At 34.9% G+C, this 18,465-nt stretch overlaps 1 protein-coding gene across 1 annotated transcript; it reads right to left on the bottom strand.

The window, feature by feature from the left end:
* Positions 1-3,062: 3,062 nt before the first annotated feature.
* LOC132707268 (beta-hexosaminidase subunit alpha-like) lies at positions 3,063-16,679 on the bottom strand. Its single transcript, XM_060679058.1, has 8 exons — positions 16,320-16,679; positions 15,768-15,987; positions 12,940-13,055; positions 12,653-12,858; positions 11,036-11,151; positions 10,064-10,280; positions 8,342-8,703; positions 3,063-3,330 (listed from the first exon to the last, which is right to left on the bottom strand). Exons 1-8 carry the CDS (start codon positions 16,494-16,496, stop codon positions 3,119-3,121), a joined length of 1,626 nt encoding a protein of 541 aa, XP_060535041.1. The 5' UTR covers positions 16,497-16,679; the 3' UTR covers positions 3,063-3,118.
* Positions 16,680-18,465: the final 1,786 nt, after the last annotated feature.

Here is an 18,465-nt window from a genome sequence, read left to right as displayed (position 1 = left end):
AAGCGAATAACAATTTTTTGAAAATATTTTATGGACTGATGAAAGTTCGTTCACTACGGGGAAGGGCTGTAATAGGCAAAATCATTCTAGACAAATGCACGAAATAAAAACCCAGTGGTACCAATCAATTAATGTATGGCGTGGTGTCATAGATAGGCATATCTTGGGTCCGATATTCATAGATCAAAATTTAACTGGAGATTATTATTTGCAACTCTCATATATAGAAGATCAGCGCTGATTACGTGACAGCAAGACGGTGCCACTCCTCACAATGTTGTGCAAGCCAAACATTTTCTTCACATGGAATATCCCTCGGGTTGGATAGCGAATGGCGGAACTGTGGATTGGCCAGCCAACAGCCCCAACTTGACTTTAACGGATTTTTGTCTTTTGGGGGCACATAAAAAATCACGTGCACAGAACTTCTTGTAATAATATAGTGGAACTTCGGGAAAGGATTTCAGAGGCAATCAATCAGTTAAGAGACTATGCGGAAACTAATACTAAATGCAATACATCATACAATTAGAGTGTATGAGAAATGTGTTCAGGAAAATGGTGGTCACATACAGCAGTTTTTGGAACGGTTAAGGAACTTTTCACTTTAGAGTGTCTTATCATTTTTAGTGTTTTTGTTCTACTTTAATTTGCAAATAATTATCGTTGTTGCAGTCAGTCACGGCACTGTTTGAAATTATATGAAAATTTCCTATTTTTGCCGATTTGTCAAAAACGAGGTGACTAAAATATGAAGCGTGCTACATCATTGTAATGGGAATATTTAAAAAAAACTATGACGTAGGCTTATATGACAGATATTTGATAGTTTTAAACGTCACTTACAAAAAAACTTATCTACTATCCCGCCATCTCTAAAAACAACAAAGTCACAGTCAATTAAAATGTTAGCAAGATAACCAGAGAAAGTAAGTACGTTTTCGAGTTTTAACATTTTCGTCTTTCCAGCACTTGATCGGTGTATGATTTTCATTAACCATGTGTTTTGTACTTCCCACGCAGTCACTTCTTCACCGATGTATTTCACGTCTACTGAAATCGATCATCTGTATTGTTAATCCATTTTTAACTCATCCGTATTTCCGTTTGTGACTGCAAAATCACGGCCTACTTGGGTTAAAGTGAGAATTTGATCCAGTGTTGACTTGTAATTCCGTATTCAAGGAACTGCTTAGCTCGATTTTTGAACGGCCTGGATAGATAGATTTTTATACACGAAGCATCTCAATTAAGAATATTTTTTGTACGGTGTGGGCACTTTATTAAGGGCGTGTTCCTTTTCGGAGGAACTACTGGTTTTAGAAGAAAAAAAGTTTATACAAAAGTTTTATGGTTTAAATTAAATTTTAAAATGATTTATTTTTTATGTTTAAAGGGTGTTCAATAAGTGCTGGACCGACATTATTTGTAAAATTTTAAATGAAACACCCTATATATTTTGATATTTTTAGAATCCTGGCCAACAAACAACAAGTGGGACGACCGAAGCCCAATTTAAAGTTATGTCAACAGCAAAAAAAAAACAACCAGGTATTTTAATGTTAAGTTTTACGAGAACTATAAGTGGCTTTGCGGTTGTATTCACGACAACAAAATATTAAGTAAATTTTATAATATATCCACCTACATTGTACATAATAATGTATTGTGTTGTGTGTTGTGTTGTGCTGTATGTAATACATGCGTTTCTTTTGAGTTTTTCGTTTTTTTGGTTCTGTTGCCTACTATACGCACTATTTTTATGTCCTTTATGGGAAAACATAATTAGGGTGTGGCACCCCAAAAATTTTTCGCCGGAGGCGTTTTTTTTTTTCTCTTGCCTACCCTGTAATACATTTTACTGCACGCCACTGCCGTATTCCACTACACCTGTAGCTCCTTAAAGACAATATTACCACATGCATTTATCAAATATTTAGGAATCTCGTGCGTTTTTATAGCTTTCGACGGGCCGTCCCTAATTAAACTTTAAAGATGTTCATTACCTTTTGTTGTTGGACAAAACCAATAACAAAAAATTTATTCTTAAACAAGGCAGGAATGGGCCAGGTATATTTCTTTCTTTCTAATATACTTCTTGAGTATTGACATGAAAAAATTCGCCATTGTGTCAGAAAACGCGATCTGGTAGCAATGTATTCAAAGACAATCATGTCTCATCAATAGTCCAGGAAAGGTCCTAGAAAAATCTATTAAGCCATTATGCAAGTATCATTAATATAAGTAAATTTTAAAGGAAACAGCTTTTCAAATTCAAGATAAGAATTACGCCATCTCGTGGAAACTTCAGAACTTCAAAAATTGTATTCACATTCACTTGGCCTATTAAACTTAATATATTTTTTTAATGTTGCCCCCTGGGCTAGCTGTTGTAAACGTTCGCAAGGCGTTTAATATTATTTGAAGGCCCATATTCACATTGAGGTATGCCAAATTGTTACGTATACTTTTAATTTTCAAGTTTTCATCAAAATTATGTTTTAAAGTGCTCAAAATAAATGGCACTTTGGTTTTAGGAAGAGTAAAATAAAATTGAATTCAAGAAAATTACATATTTAAAGTAAAAATCCATTGCTGCCAACTTTAAAGTAAATAAAGTACAGGGTAAGCCAACGATAGAGTAAAGTGCATTATCCCACAAAAATTGTAAAGATTGTTATTATGCACAATCTCAAACTATTTGAAAGTATACAGAGTTACTCAAAAAAGCTAAAATATACATTTTTAAACACCTTAGTTTTAATTTCTTTTAAAATTCTTCAATTTTTTAATTCATGGGAATACATACCCAAGCCTAATATTCTTTCCGATATTTGAATTTTTCTAACAAAATACTAGTTTTCGCACTGATATGAAGGGGGCGTTTTTGGGTAAAAATATACTTCTGGCCGTTATGAAACTTATTTTTGGTATAAGAAATAAACGACAACCTCTTCGTTATAAACGAATGGAACAAAAATATTTTCATAAAATTCATCATTTAGGTGCTATAGGGTTAAAAAGACTCATTACCATTACAATTGAAAAAAACTAGATTCGGAATAAATTTTATTGAATTCATTTTTCTTTTGATCCATAATACACTATGCGTAATAAATCATTCACAAAAGCCGGGTCCATTGGGCGGTTGCGCCGTTATACCTCTTCTATTCATCCTGCAAGTTTGCTCTTCGAGTCTCTTGGCGGCCTCTATCGAGTCGAATACGAAACTACTCGACCACAACCTCTCGGCGACTGCCGATGCCCTTGGCCACACCCTTGGGATTACGTTGTATTCATTTATCGTCTCACCCCACATGCACGCTTCTCCTAAAATTTGAGATACATAATTTGAAAGGCGACCCCATACCGGCAACGAGATACATTAGTTGGGAAACGACAGACGTCAAGAATCATAAACCTAATAGGATTGCCGAATCCAATAAGACATACGTGCGCCAAAATTATCGATCACACGTGGTCGCTTGTGACGTAGGCGAAGTCCTCTAACGATTTTTTGTATTCTGTCAATGCATTTGAGGGCGTATTAAACCGTTGTATGTTGTGTTAATTGTATTTCTGTAAAAAAAACTTGGACAAAAGAGTGGTTTTAAGGTTTAACAAATACCTTAAAATTGTATGTGCTTGAGTGGTGAGAACTGAGAAAAACAGTATTTTTAACCTTAAAAAAAGACTTACAAGTTTTGTGTTCGGGCTGCTTATTAGCGGTGTTATTAGTTAGGAGGTAAGCTCAAAATATTACACATAATAATAATATAGGTAAAGGTAAGAAATACATGTCTTTTACCTTTTTCAGTGGGATAAGTTATATCAAAAAATAGTTAGGTATCCTGGAACAAGATGGGCGATAACAACTATTTTGATGAAAAAGTAAGTTCTCGAAAATGTAGTGTTCATCGCTTTCCCAAAGGGAAAGATCTAGTATCCCGAACTATTCGGAACGAGTAGAAGAGAGGACAAACCTAATCCAGATTAAAGCTATGTCTGCTCAGTCCATTTTACTGAAAATGATTACGAAAGAGACTTACAAAATGAGTTATTAGGTTTTTTTTGTCTTGAGTAACACATTAAATTCACCACAAAATCTAAATTTTAGGTTTACCTTTAAAAAATATTCTAAAATAAAACAGCTGTTCCCGCCCTATTATTATTTAACCAGAAGCCACCAACAGAAGCAGGATTATCTATATCAAAAAGACTTCATTGCAAAAATGCCAAAAAAGAAGCTCAGCAGGTATTGTCTGAGCTTTTAGCAACATCTCCAGAATCCATACCAGAACCCCGGCCAGAACCCATCTCTGAACCCCAAATAATAAATTATAAAGCTAAGTATATGGATTTGTTGTCTACTTAGCTAAAAAACACAAAACAGATATCCTCAATTTAGGAGATTACAGCATTCCCTCTTGGGTACAACAGTTATCATATGGGGTTCTTATAAAGCCTTCTGATCATTTTTTGAAAAAAATTAATAAATATAATATAACTTTTATTTTGAATCCCATCATGGCGATTCGTTTCGAAAAGTGTAAGGAGTGGTAAAAAACTTAGCAAAAAAAAAAATACTTAAAACAGAAAAAGAATTACCATTTAGTTTAGTTACGAGATTGTTGTAAGCTGAGAACAATAATTCGTATGAACGTTAGTCTAAAAAGAAAATCTTTGCAAGATGGTACCCGCAGAAAAAAAATTAGAAAGTATGGTAAAATGGTAAAATAAAGATTTAAGTATATGCACATACGAGGGTACATATAAATACATATTATTATTACGTACCACCTATAAACAGTTGTTATGCATGCCTCATACATTTTTTGTTTTTTAATATGTTCTTTAATATATCCAAAAATAGGGCTTTCTAGTTTATAGGTATTTGTTGATTTTTGTATATTTAAAATGGTGGAAGGCCGTAAAACACAAAGTTTTACCAGTAAATCGTTTTTTTCGTATCGTATTTTTACACTACCTAAAACGATTTAATGTTGACACCAAATGAAAACAACGAGTGATTATCCAAACAAAATGCTATATTAGCTACTCAAAATACTCAAAGTCCATCAAAACTCAGGTCATTTACATAGTAAACTACGTCACAGCCAGCGAGAGTTTTCGCATTGCATTTACGGACAGATTTGGCGGATTAGGCAATCCTATTAGGTTTACGATTCTTAGTCTTAGACAGACATTAAAAAAAGATACATAGGCCCAAAGTTTCTGCAAAATTTGCTCACACTAGCCATGTGGTGAGTCGTCTTTTATCCATCTCTGTTGATTTCGATAACCGCAAATCTTTACTAATTTTAATATACTCGGACATGTCAAACTTTCCAAATAAAACGCCATTTTATTACTATTTACAAATTTTCTGGATTCCTCCTGTTAGGTCTAATTTTATATTGGTAAAAATGGGAGGCTATTCTTATCAATAGAACAATGGGTCACTATATTTACAAAAGCCTGTGCCCACTTTAAAGCATTATCGCATTACAGAACCGTAAAACTATCTCAGTCCGGTCACGGAACACAGAATTAAAACACCTTACCTCTACTCTTCTCCCTAATAAATAGATAGATAGATTCATTTATTGACTACGTTTCGTACAAAAGGGACAATTGTAGCAAGTCAGAAGTGATATTCAAGCGCAATAAAATCAAATTAATAAATAACATAAAAACACACATCTAATACAAACGAAATTAGACAGTACTATACAGTTTTATAGCGCATCGATACCAGTGATAGTGTCAATGTATGCTCGCAGGGAGTAAAAACAATGACGTTGTAGGAATTCTTTAATAGTATGTTATTGCTCATCTTTTTCACAGTACCTGGCAAAACATTATACGATTTCAGGTTCAATGAGTTGTTCTCAGACTTCCTCAGTCTAAACCTAGGCTGTCTAAGGAGATCCCCCGAACGAGTTTAATAGGCATGGCAATCGGAATTAGCGCTAAAGTTTCCTTTCGTTCTCTGTATCTCTAATAACTGGTAGTATATATAGATGCAAGGAAGGGGCACCACTTTGAATTTTTTAAAATAAGGTTGACAATGGTCCCTATATCCTATATTAGCAACGATTCGAATAGCCCTTTTCTGCATTCTAAAAATCTCCACAGCAGCTGACGAATCACCCCACAGTACCGTGCCATAGCATAAGTGTGAATGCAACAAAGAAAAATAGACCATAAGCAGAGTCCTTGTTCCTATCTCTCAGTCGTCGAAGAACGAATATGTTGCTGGACAATCTATTTTTCAGGTTTGAGATATGTTGTTTCCAATTTAGTCTATCATCGATCCTAATGCCAAGCAACTTGACGGACTGTCCACTATTTACCAAGCAATTGGAGGAAAACACAATACTCTGGGTCTTGTCTAAATTTAATTTAAGATAATTATTTTCGAACCAGACATTAGCCCTGTCCTCCAACATGCCAACCCTAACGGACAACTCCTCGATACTCTTAGCAGATGTAGTGAAGGATGTATCGTCGGCAAACATCACGCACTGATTGGGGGCCAAGAAATGATAAAGGTCATTTATGTAGATTGTAAATAGTAGCGGGCCCAGGACGGAACCTTGGGGCACCCCGCTTACTACTGATTCAAGTGATGAACGGTAATCTTAGTCTTCTACAAACTGCTGTCGGCCCTGCAAGTAGGACGCTATAAGATCTAAGGGCAGACCTCGTATACCATATCTGTATAGCTTTTTAATAAGAAGCTGGTGAGAAACACAGTCGAAGGCCCTGGAGAGATCACTCAAGGTCAAACCAACTAGTTCACCCCCCTCGAGGCCCTCAACTATACAACTCACAACTTTAGACACTGCTTGGATCGTCGAACACCCTCCCCTAAATCCAAACTGACCAGCACAAAGACATTCGATCTTATTAATAAAGAAGTTAGCTGATCTTTTAGTAAGATCTCAAAAACTTTTCCGAACAAAGTTGTGTTAGCGTGTTGTGTAAGTAGTTGTTAGCATCATTTATATCACCTGCCTTATGGATTGGAACTACTCTCGAAATCTTAAACAGCGACGGAAATACACCTGTGTCAATACATTTACATAATTACATAATTTGCACATTAAAGATATTAAGTGTTCCATCACCAAATACACTTCACCACAACCTTCCAAAGACAGTGAATCGGAAAGCATCCCCACACATTCAAAACATCAGTGATCACATGATTCAAAAGTTCTTATGGAATATAACGTCAAAACCAGAGTTACCACAAAAATCTATGAACATATTCGATCCGTCAAAAACCAAATTCCGTTTCGGACACGAGCATTGCGGGAAAGAATACATTTGGAAAGACTGGACGAAAAATATTAACTGGACTCAGAGAAATACCAGATATCAAATTTTAGTAGATTGCACGTAGTCTATCAAGGAAAAATCCGAGAATCTGTAGACTCATCTATAGCTCCGCCCCCCTCAAACAATATATAAGTTGGTACGTAGTAAAATACGAGTCAATTTCAGTCAAGTTCTGAAGAAGGCAACAGGATAATTGGCGAAACGTCAGCAATTTACACTCAGCAAAAACCGACACAGGAGGAATCGAGAAGTTGTGTAAAAAGTATATAAAGTGGAATTTTCAAGGCGTATCACTTTTTTTATGTAACTAGCTGTACATAAAAATTAGGCTAATTAAAATTGTTGAGATAAAATTTGGAGTCAACCAATATTTTAAAGAACACTAAGCAAAACTTAGTAAAACCGTGGCTGGCCAAAAATAACTAAAACAGAAATGTTATCAAAATCTTAAAATCCAATTCAAAAAAGATAGCGGATGTACGATTACAAACTAAGGTTATGTTTTTTTTGTATGAAACCACAACTTTTATATTTCTTAACATTCGTGCCAGTATTGAAAAATTATATGAATTGCAAAGTACTTTGACAAAGGTTATTCACGACTTTCTTTTTGATAAACTTTTCTATTTTTCGCGGGAAATCACCGAAACTACGACTTAACCGATCGCCTTAATACAATCGCTCTACTTTAGACTGAGTGTTCCAACTATGTGCGAGAAATGCATTAATTTCGGGATATTTACATTACAGAGTGTAACATATATATTATACACATGAAAATAATTTTAGGCTATACATGTCATACACCTGTGCATCACTACCACCGGCTACCATCCATTTCAAAGATATCAACTTCTGACACCCTGTATATCATATCAGTCAGCACTCGTATAACGGAATTTGCTTCATGAAAATGTCAGGCACAATTCTATTGAATAAATGTATTTGAAATCTATGATCTACGCAGTTACCAAAATTGGCTAATCTTAAATACCTCCAATGATAAGCTTATTTTGAGCCGCGCTGCCTCCATAGTTGTACGGTTCGCACAAATAGTATTTCTCCCAGTCGCCTCCAGTTTCCAAATGATCCAGGTACCAACAGGCGGACAGGATGGCGTTCTTTCCAGCTTTGGTGACCGCGTACATCGTGTCCATCCAATTGTCCCTCCAGACGTGGATGATCGTGTTGTTCGGGGTCTGGACCCCGTTGACGAATACTTCTTCCCATACGATGGAGTCGAACCCAATATCGTCGACCATATCGATAACCTTCTTGATGTAATAACTCTCCAATTCTTCGTACGTGGTTATGTTGTTCTTTTGCATGAATCTCTCGATGGTTGGGTTATTCTCCCTAATCATGGAACGCTACCCGTTATCTTTTCTATGCTACACTATGAGGTAAAATTATTTTTGTGTGCTTTGTTATTTTCTTTCAAAAGGAAATCATAAACAATAATTAGTACAAAATTGTATATGTAGTTGCTGTATGAAGAAAATGTCTTTATTGACAACAGACTGTTGCCAGGCTAAACATTAAAAATTCTATTTCCAGATATGGTCAAGGAACTAGATCTGGAACCATGAGATCGCAATCGCTGGATTGCATAGAAGACGCATACTTGAAACGAAAACGATTAGATTGAGCAAGAGAGCATCAGAGTAGCTATTATCTCAATAGAGATCCATTCTTTTTATCGATGAGACGTGAATCGAATTAATGAGTGATAGGTGGTGTTGGGAGAAAACAAGAACTCAAAAAGAACTCAATATGAAGACTTTTTACGCAGGCATTATGTACAAGGTGGTCTTAAATGGAGCGTTTTAACAGTTTAAACTAGAACTAGCAAAATGGACTCGATTTTTGACAAACATTTAATGGTTAAAACAGCAACTGTAGAGAACCGCAGAACTGCATTTCCTTAAAGAAGTGCCTAATAGTCCAAAATTTCCATTAATAAAAAAGTTAGTTATTGGAATGGTAAACAGCACGTGGGAACATTTTATGCCTATCTCTACCGGAAAATCCTTGATTCTCGACTATCGGCAACATTTAGATAGAAGTTTCTTCAAATCACTCAAAGTATGAAGCATGCCGTTTGGGGAGTTACTCAGTTTGGGTTGGGGTAAGGCTTCTATCTATCAGATTTTCAAACAACATCGCGGTCCTCAGTTCAGAAGAAGCGAGAAGAATTGCAAAGAGATAATCGAGCAACACAACCATCTACTAGTAGAAAAGAAGATGATACAACAAATCCCTCCAAAATCTTGTCTGACGTGTCACTTGCTCCAGAAAAAATAACTGTTCACCGGAACATTTGACATACCGCACAGAGAAATAGGGAAAACCCCAAGAAAAACTACAAAAATGAATCCATTTTGAAAATTGAAAATAAGAAAGCATCAAAGAAAACAAAAAGGAAAACTAATACGGTATAGATGGTTATAGCACACATTTTCTAAATTATGATTTTTAGTTGATAATCCGATATTTCTTTTCAAATTAACTTTAATTTGGAATACTAGGGTTAATATGCTTTCGACGATATAAATATAAGCGGATTTCACAAAAACCTATTTGTTAAAACTATAGCCATCTATCTCCCGATTACTCTACTAATTCTTCGACTAATCAAAAAAACAACAACAAAAAATCACCAAATAATAGTTATGAATCCCCACATGGGTCTTCAACATCTACTATCAATACTTACCAACATTCAAATTCAACTTCGTCCCCGCCAAGATGGATAAACTTGTCCTGAAACACTTCTCTGACTTCCGCAAATAGTTTCTGAATGAACGGGTATGTCTCGTTTCTGGTGGGATCGATTGGGCCGTAGTTTCCTGTTTCGTAGATCCTGCCGTGGTCGTCGACGTAGCACGGACTTAGCAGTTCGGGATGCGACACCCCCCATGATCTCGTATGTCCTAGCGATGAGTTAAAAAAATTGAAATATTATTACGGACGAAAGTAACTCCACCAAAAAATTGCTTTTTATATACAATACTCATAATAATATAATTGACCATTTGGAACATTAAATTTGTCTAAACCGTGGGGTCATATTGAAATAGGACCATCAGACAAATTTGTTAGTTTTAACGGAAAAAATCTGTATACTGAATTTTCTCACTTGGAGGCATCGTTGAACAGTCAAGGTTATATTGCCACTGAAAAATTTCCGACCCAATAATGATACAAGACATTTTTTCTCCGTTGCTTTTTTTATTTTTCTACATACTCTGCATTACACTTCCTATACTATGCCTGACCAAATAGTACCCAGCGTTTTTTTCAGCAAAATAATTGTTCTCGAAGGTGATTGCCTCCTCATTCGAAGCAAAAGTTTTCACATGATCTGGTGAGTAAGGCGGATGGTGAAGCAGTCAATTTAAAATGTCCGTTGCTTGAGGTGTTCGGAAGAGTTCAGGATTCGCTCAGATGAATTCTGAATCCTTATCCGAATGCCGACCTGAACGTTGCACTTTGTTTCGTAGAATTTTTGCCATTTTGCGCATCAATAAATAAGTTTGTTGACAACATCGTGGCATCGTTATCCTTTCAAGTGATCATTAACGTCATCAGTGAAGAGCAAACATTTTTTGTTTATCGTTCGATGCCAAGATTTGATACTGAGGTCGCCTATCGATACCAAAAACTAAAAGCGAAACTCTTGACTTACCGGGAGTGTCAAACTCCGGAAGAACTCTGATACCTCTCTGTCTTCCGTATTCAATTACGGTCTGCACATCGTCAGGGTTGTAGACGTGAGTGTGTGGATTATATGCGCCTTGTTCGCTAAATGAAATAAATAAAAATTCATTAGACCCTTGGTGCAATATTTATTTTTATTATTGTTGTGGTGTCTTTGTTTACGTCCGAAATTGGTCAAAAAAAGTGGGTGAAAATTATTATATCTCCTGGTTGAGTCATGTATGTTGAGCGAAGTTCTTCCATTCTTAAAATTATGTTTCCAGACACGTGTCTTGAGGAATTTCGAAAAACATTAATTGTTTTTATAACTGCAAGGAATAGTTTAAGAATTTACGAATTGTATGTTGTGCAAGTTGATATTACCAGAATGTACCAACTCTATCGTTGATATATTCATTGTATTTAAACGTTTTTTTTTTTAAATAGGAAATAATATTTTGTCACTGTAAAATTTTTATGTTTTGCAATTTACTATTTGATTATCTTGTTAAATTTATATTTACACCAATAGGTCTGTGGTATAGTTAAAAAATTATTGATTTTTCAAAGAAATTTCCGCGGTCTACTATAATACTATTTAGTAATACTAATACTATTGTTGATGAATCTCTCTGTCTCCTCTCTCTCTCTCTCCTCTCTCTCTCTCCTCTCCCTCTCTCTCCTCTCTCTCTCTCTTTCCTCTCTCTCTCTCCCTCCTCTCTCTCCCACCCCCTCTCTCTCTCATTACTCTCTCTCTCTCTCCTCTCTCTCACTCCTCTCTCTCACTCCTCTCTCTCACTCCTCTCTCCCTCCTCTCTCACCTCTCTCTCACCTCTCGCTCTCCTTTCTCTCTCCTCTCTCTCTCTCCTCTCTCTCTCTCTCCTCTCTCTCTCTCTTATCTCTCTCCCTTCTCTCTCCTTTTTTTCGAAATTTTAAAAAAATTGTAAAGAAATAGGCCTGCCTTTATTGAATATCACATAAATATTCATAATTTTTAATATCATAAAAATGCTTATTTGCATTTATTGTTCATTTCATAAGTGTAGTAAAAGGAAACAACACGGATAATTTCACTCAGAGCTCGGATCCGTGGGACAAAAAAATCACGTGCATGCATCCGTGTGTAATTATGTATTTTACAAGAGGGAGTAGAAAAATATATTTTTATTGAGCCAGCAAGTACTGTTTGCTAGCGAGGAAGAATATTTTAAAATTCATTTGAGAAAAGGCATTGGGAATAAAAAATTACGACTCTCAGTTCGCCCGAATTAAATGAAATGGTAGTGTTGAAAAAAAATCGGAGATGAAAATAACAAAAAAGAGGTGATTATATAAATAGTAGCGCCTGGAAGTATGTTTTGACTATGTCAGTGAAAATAAAAAACAAATTATGAATGGTATGTGAATATTGAATTACAAAGGTGTTTAGAAATTGTGTTAATAAAAATACTTTCTAGTGAAATTGACGGTTCAAAGAAACACACACGATTTCGAAAAAAGTTATCATTTGTTATTTGGGCATACAGTTAATTGTCACTTATTTGGAGCTGCTAGCAATTTCATATACATAATTAGTCTTTCACGCCCAATTAATTAACTGGCTTACCTAAGTTCTGGAAACGTTCGACTGACATAGGGGAAACTTTGATCATCGACGATATGCCAATGGAAGACGTTCAGTTTATTATACGACATGGCGTCTAATGTCAACTTGACAAGGTTCAAAGGAATGAAGTGCCTCGATGTGTCCAGCAACAACCCTCTATATTTGAATCGTGGATAGTCAACTATGATTGTAGCGTTGACTCGCAGCTTGGAGATATCGTTTTTAATTAGAATATTTAATAATGCTTACGTCTTGTTTTTGACAAGAAATAGTATCACTTTGCTTACGTATTCCTCATCCTTGGAGTAGTAAGACAATTGGGAAAATGTTTCCAAGCCTCGGAGTACACCCCATATTGTAGTCGCACTCAGCTCAAAATTGCCCTTAGCTATTTGCAAGGTATCTAAAATCACATAGGAAACACATTCTGTATTAATTATTTTGAAAGGATAGAATTCTGCATGAGTCAAGGTCGAACCTCTCAAACAGATTACACTGGTCTGCAAAAAAAAAATTTTTTTTCTCTCCTTGTTTTCATGCATGAATTCATCTTATTTTATGCTCTAAACACGGAATCTGATATACAAATAAGTACCACACGTTGGTTTTTAATTTAGTATTTATTTCTTCAAAAAACAATATTATTAAAGTATCAATTATTATAAGGAAATAAAAAAATGTGGCGCCTTGAGTTTTACAGTAAAAAATCCTAAATTATATTAACAAAACTCGATTGAGATTGTAGACCTGAAATATTTTTATTTTCAGCCTCCTCATTAACTGGTGGAACTGGAGGTGGAGTGTCTTTCTCACGAGGAATTGGTCTCTTTGTAGATAGGAAGTTCGGATAAACAATCCTATCTCTATTTTTTTTCGAGAATCCTCGTGTAGATGTCATGCAGAAATAGCAATCATTCTTATGATTTTGAGACTCACTCCAAATCATTGGCATTGAAAACGGCATGGATTTGTGACTTTCTTCAAGCCAACCTCTCAACGTTCTTGAGCAGCTATTGCAGCATACTTTTGGCAACCAACTTTTATCTCGCTCATCGATAGAAAATCCAAAATATAGCTTATAAGCTGTTTTAACTAGATCGGTCATGACATGTCGTTGTGGTTTTAGTATTTATTCCCCACAAATGTAGCAAAAACAATCTGAGGAATTTTTACAAGTCCGCGGCATTTAGTAACCTAAAATCACATAAAATGATAAAACTTCGCCACTTTTATTATAGCGCTGGACCCACTGTACGAGGGTCACTGGAAAAGTTTCCGTCCCCACCCTGAAGATGGTGGCACTAGTTAATGACCGTAGTTGTGCAACTCTTGATAGTTACTTACCGAAGTTTTAGCTATTTGGTTTGGTTTCAGCCGTTGGTTATTAGTTGAGAGTCGTTTGAATTAGTCGATGTGAGTCTTTTTGGGCAAATGGAACATATTGAGTATAAAATGTTATACAAGACAACTTATACTACATCTACTCACAAGATCTAGCCCCAAGCGACTTCTTTTTATTCCCTCATCCGAAAATTGGGGTCGGAAGACAAAGATTTTCGTCAAATGAGGAGGCAATCACCTTCAGCTGTTTTGAGGAGAAAAACGCTGGGTACTGTTTGGACGGTTTAGAGAGATCACTGGGAGAATTATATCGAATTACAAGATTGTGTAGAAAAATTAAAAAAAAGAAAAAATGTCTCGTATCATCGTTAGGTCTAAAACTTTTCAAGTGACCCTCGTATAAATAAATTCGTGTCATCCTAAATATCGAATCTCGCAAATAATTGACAATTGATTAACGACAAAGATAGTAACGGGAGTACTCGTGCACCAGAATCTGTTAATATTGAAATCAATTTCAATTTTTAAACCTCTGATATATGCGGGATGTTTCAAGGTCAGCGGTTGCTCTAAAATATTTTTGCCGCTACTTCGAAAAGTAGCATCAACATCGAAGTTTTAAATGAAGTATCGGCCAGAACTTCTTAATAACTAAATCAGTTCTACAGTATACAGGGTTGGTCAAAAGTAATTATTTGCCTACCAGACACAAAAATGGCGAAATAAAAGCCAGTTTCTCCCGCTTTTCTGAAAATTAAACAATAAAATAATGCTATCGTGGTTAAAGATTTAGGGGTCATTTTGGACTGTGAATTGTGGCCCCATACAGATGCTATTATTGTCAAAGCACTGCGTAATTTAGGATTTATTGGGAGAACTAGTGACGGCGTTACGAACACAGCTTCTTAAATTACATTATAGTGCAGTATCGTAAAAAGTGTTATGGAGTATTAGTCAATGACCAATAGGTCCGATGCACCATAATTACGTGGGTTGAAAGTGTGCAAATAAAATTTGACGCCGAAGTCTTGTTTTGCGTGGGAAATAGATTCTTTTTAACGCTTGCATTCTTCGGATTAGGCTAACTTTAACCAGCTTTCTAACTCTCCTCTTATACTATGCATGACATTATACTGAGTTTCTAACCGTAACAGTTGCTTAGAAGTTTTTAAGGTTAGTTTGAAATTCTGATTATTCAATAATATATTATGCAACAAGTGCGGTAAACGGCATTTGACTCACGAGTTTATTTGACACGAGCGGAGCGCTGCGGAACGAGTGTTTAATAAACGAGTGACTTAAAAAGTTTACCGAGTTTGACTGACACTGCAGAAACCAACAGTAGGAATCCAGGAGTTGTGTAAAAAGTATTAGAGTAGCCTGTGGAAGTTTCTTTGAAAAAAAAAAGAGTAAATCTTTATTGAACTGTGCCTGAATGATGAATTATGCCAAAGTAATCCAGTTTCGTCCAGTATTTTAACTTTCCACTGACTCCCGTGTCGCAGTAATAAAGATTGAAGCCATGTTTTGGTGGAAAAATAAATAAAATAATTAATTTCTCGAAAACCACTCAAGATAGGTATGGGAACAAATTTAAGACAAAAAAAACGACAAAAAATTATTAAAAATTTACAGGTTGTAATACGAACTTTCTAAGATGAATGACATGAATCTCTACCTGTTTATTTTCATCGCGCGTGCGTTCCAAAGTTATGGCAGTTCACAGACAAGTTTAACAGTTGGGATGAAACAAAAACATTTCCACACTACTTACATTCTTCGACCACGTCGTTAGATGGGAACTCATTATCTTCACATCTGCCCCTTAGGGTGACGTTCAACTCATCGATGTACCCCAGGAAACTGACATCCTGCAGCCACGCGCGAGTTCTCGATGCGTATGCCTTAACCGACTCAGGAACGCTGTTCTCCTGCAGTATTTTCCAGTATCTCTCGAATGCGTTCTCAAGAATTTCGCAACTCGCATCGTTAACCTAACATTTAAATTGTTTAAATTATTTTAATTTTTACAGTTGGCAAACTTTATTTTAATACCAATCAAGCAGAACAGGCAGATGCAATAAATTTACCCATAAGTTCATGTAAACTTAGCTCGAAAAATATCGTCGTGTTTGATGTGTTCGTCAAGTTCTCATGAAATACTGGAAGGAAGCTATTAATCATCTTTCTTTTTTTTATATCTCTTCCTCTATCAGAGTGTCCCAAAAACTCGAAAATTTGTTGTTAATATTAAAATCTGTGATTTTGTCGTATTCAATGTCATATTCGCATGTTCCTATATTTTATTTAAATCTAAAGCTATTACCTTGAACTGAAACTGTTTTGGCCTAAGTATAAAATAATTTTCCGACGAATTCTGACTCTGGGGTTTAGGCCATACTTCGCCTCTGGTCGCAACTACTAGGGGTCCAGGATTAACTACGTAACCTTCTACGGTAACGAAGAAAAGAACCCAAAATGCGATGAATGGGATCGTCCACATGATGCCAGTTTCCGAAACGACAATTTTTTCTATCTCGACGATTGATTTATATTCTATAAGCCGTCAAATCTGTTTTAACCGCTAAAACAAACGCGAGTGGCATTTGAACGGATGACAAAAGCTTGTAATGTTTAGAATGCAACAAATTGACGTTATCAATCTTCTAATTCTCCTTAAGTGTTTGTAGGACTGAGCGTTCTTCGAAAGTGATCTCGATAAGTTATCGATCCAGCCGCCTCACTTTTCCTTGAACTAAAATTGCTCGTAATCGAAGCAATAATTATATAATACTATACAGAGTGTTTCAAAAACAACAATAACACAATGTTTGATTCAATTTGATTTGATTGATTGATTTGATTTGAAAGTATCACTGGTGTTTGTGTAAAACATCCTCGGGAACTCTGTATTGTCTTTTTAGGCTTAGTCATTGAATTGAAAAAACAAAGAAATTTCCAAAACAATTTTATTTTTGAAATACATTTTTCAATTATTTGTTAAAAGAAAGAAGTAATAACAAAACAAACAAATTCTATAAAATATAAAGCATTCCTTAATAATTTTGTATCTACTGATGTCTGATAATTTAACATTGAGTATTTCATATTATTGGTAGTAACAACTGCCTTACAATATATTATAATATTTTAATTATTGGGAAAAACATTTTTGAGAAGTTTTTGTGAAACGTAAGGAGTGGACATGGCACTAAATATGTCTCTAGCATTAAATTAATATTAAATATTCATATTAAACAATAACTTTTGTTTGGTTAATAAAAAAGTCTCCGAAAACGTCTCCTCCAGAAGATGAAAAAGGGGCTTCAAAAAATTGCCCTTTTTATTATTTTAGAAAAGGTTTAAAATACCTAAACGAAATTTAGACCACAAATACCTTTGATTGTGTCATAAAACTTACCGCTGAAAATTATTTTTATATTTTATGAAGCAGAGTGAAACTTTTTTTATAGCAATATTTTAAACTTCTTGGACAAAAATTTTCCTTGTTTTTTTTACCAAACCTCAATAAAAAAAGACACTCTTTTCTAGCAACTGAATTAATAAAGTATTTTAAACAATCCTCATATTTGAGAATCAACTATCATATCAAATAATAATTGTTTTAGAAACAAATGCAAAGTAAAAATATTGTCATTTTTAAATTTTCTCAGCAATTTGAGAAATAATAAAGATTTTCTCGAGGCTATTATCCAAACTAACATTATGTGTTTAGTCGAGAAATAAGTCTAGTATTTTTTGAAACTCCCTCTGCAGAGGTCTGTCTATGCTAACAAACGATTTAAATGATTGTGATGAGTAAGTCACTAGTAAATGTGTCACTGTAACGGTCACGGATCATAGGTAGTTGTGACGATGTGTCAACAACTCAATTTCAGAATAAGTTTATCGCCGGTTCTCCATGCATCATGAAAGTTTTGTCGTTTCTTTTTTATTTTTTATTCCTTTATCATGTAATACTTTACATTGTTTCTAACATAAATGTGATTAAAAACTAATGTTTAGTGCAACAATTTGTGATTTTAATCAAAACCCGCTATATTACCTATTAAAAAGATAATTTTACGTAAAAGTTTTGTTGAGAAAGAAGCCTTTCAGTTTGACAAATTTGCTAACTTCACATAGGCACGAAAGAGACAAAAGAAGGCAACTGGCATTTAGTCAACGTCTTGTGACATATTTATATGAATTATCGATATTAGCAATCAAGTTTAAAGAAGTTAATACAAGTATTTAATTATAAAAAAAATCTGATATTAAATAACTATATAGGTATGGGTTTGCTTAATTGAAATCCAAAACAAAATTACAGGTTTACTTATAAATATATGAGTCAGTTTCTGAATTAACGCATTATGTCTATTAATGTTATTCTCATATTCAATATAACGTTAAAAGACGGTTACGATCTTTCCAATCGAAAAATAAACCGCTCTAGATTAAATCTTTTG

The sequence above is a fragment of the Cylas formicarius genome, unplaced genomic scaffold, assembly GCF_029955315.1.
Source record: "Cylas formicarius isolate icCylForm1 unplaced genomic scaffold, icCylForm1.1 PGA_scaffold_9__14_contigs__length_23061073, whole genome shotgun sequence".
NCBI lineage: Eukaryota > Metazoa > Arthropoda > Insecta > Coleoptera > Brentidae > Cylas > Cylas formicarius.
The sequence above is the reverse complement of the archived record's forward strand: the minus strand, read 5'-3'. Positions and strand labels throughout refer to the sequence as shown.

Bases quoted from the DNA above. Each gene is read 5' to 3' on its own strand.
- LOC132707268 (XM_060679058.1), bottom strand. From the start codon at position 16,496: ATGTGGACGATCCCATTCATCGCATTTTGGGTTCTTTTCTTCGTTACC. The intron at 13,056-15,767 runs GTAAGTAGTGTG...ATGTGATTTTAG, and splicing joins TAACGACGTGGTCGAAGAAT to ATACCTTGCAAATAGCTAAG. The intron at 10,281-11,035 runs GTAAGTCAAGAG...ACTCATCGCTAG, and splicing joins TCCGGAGTTTGACACTCCCG to GACATACGAGATCATGGGGG.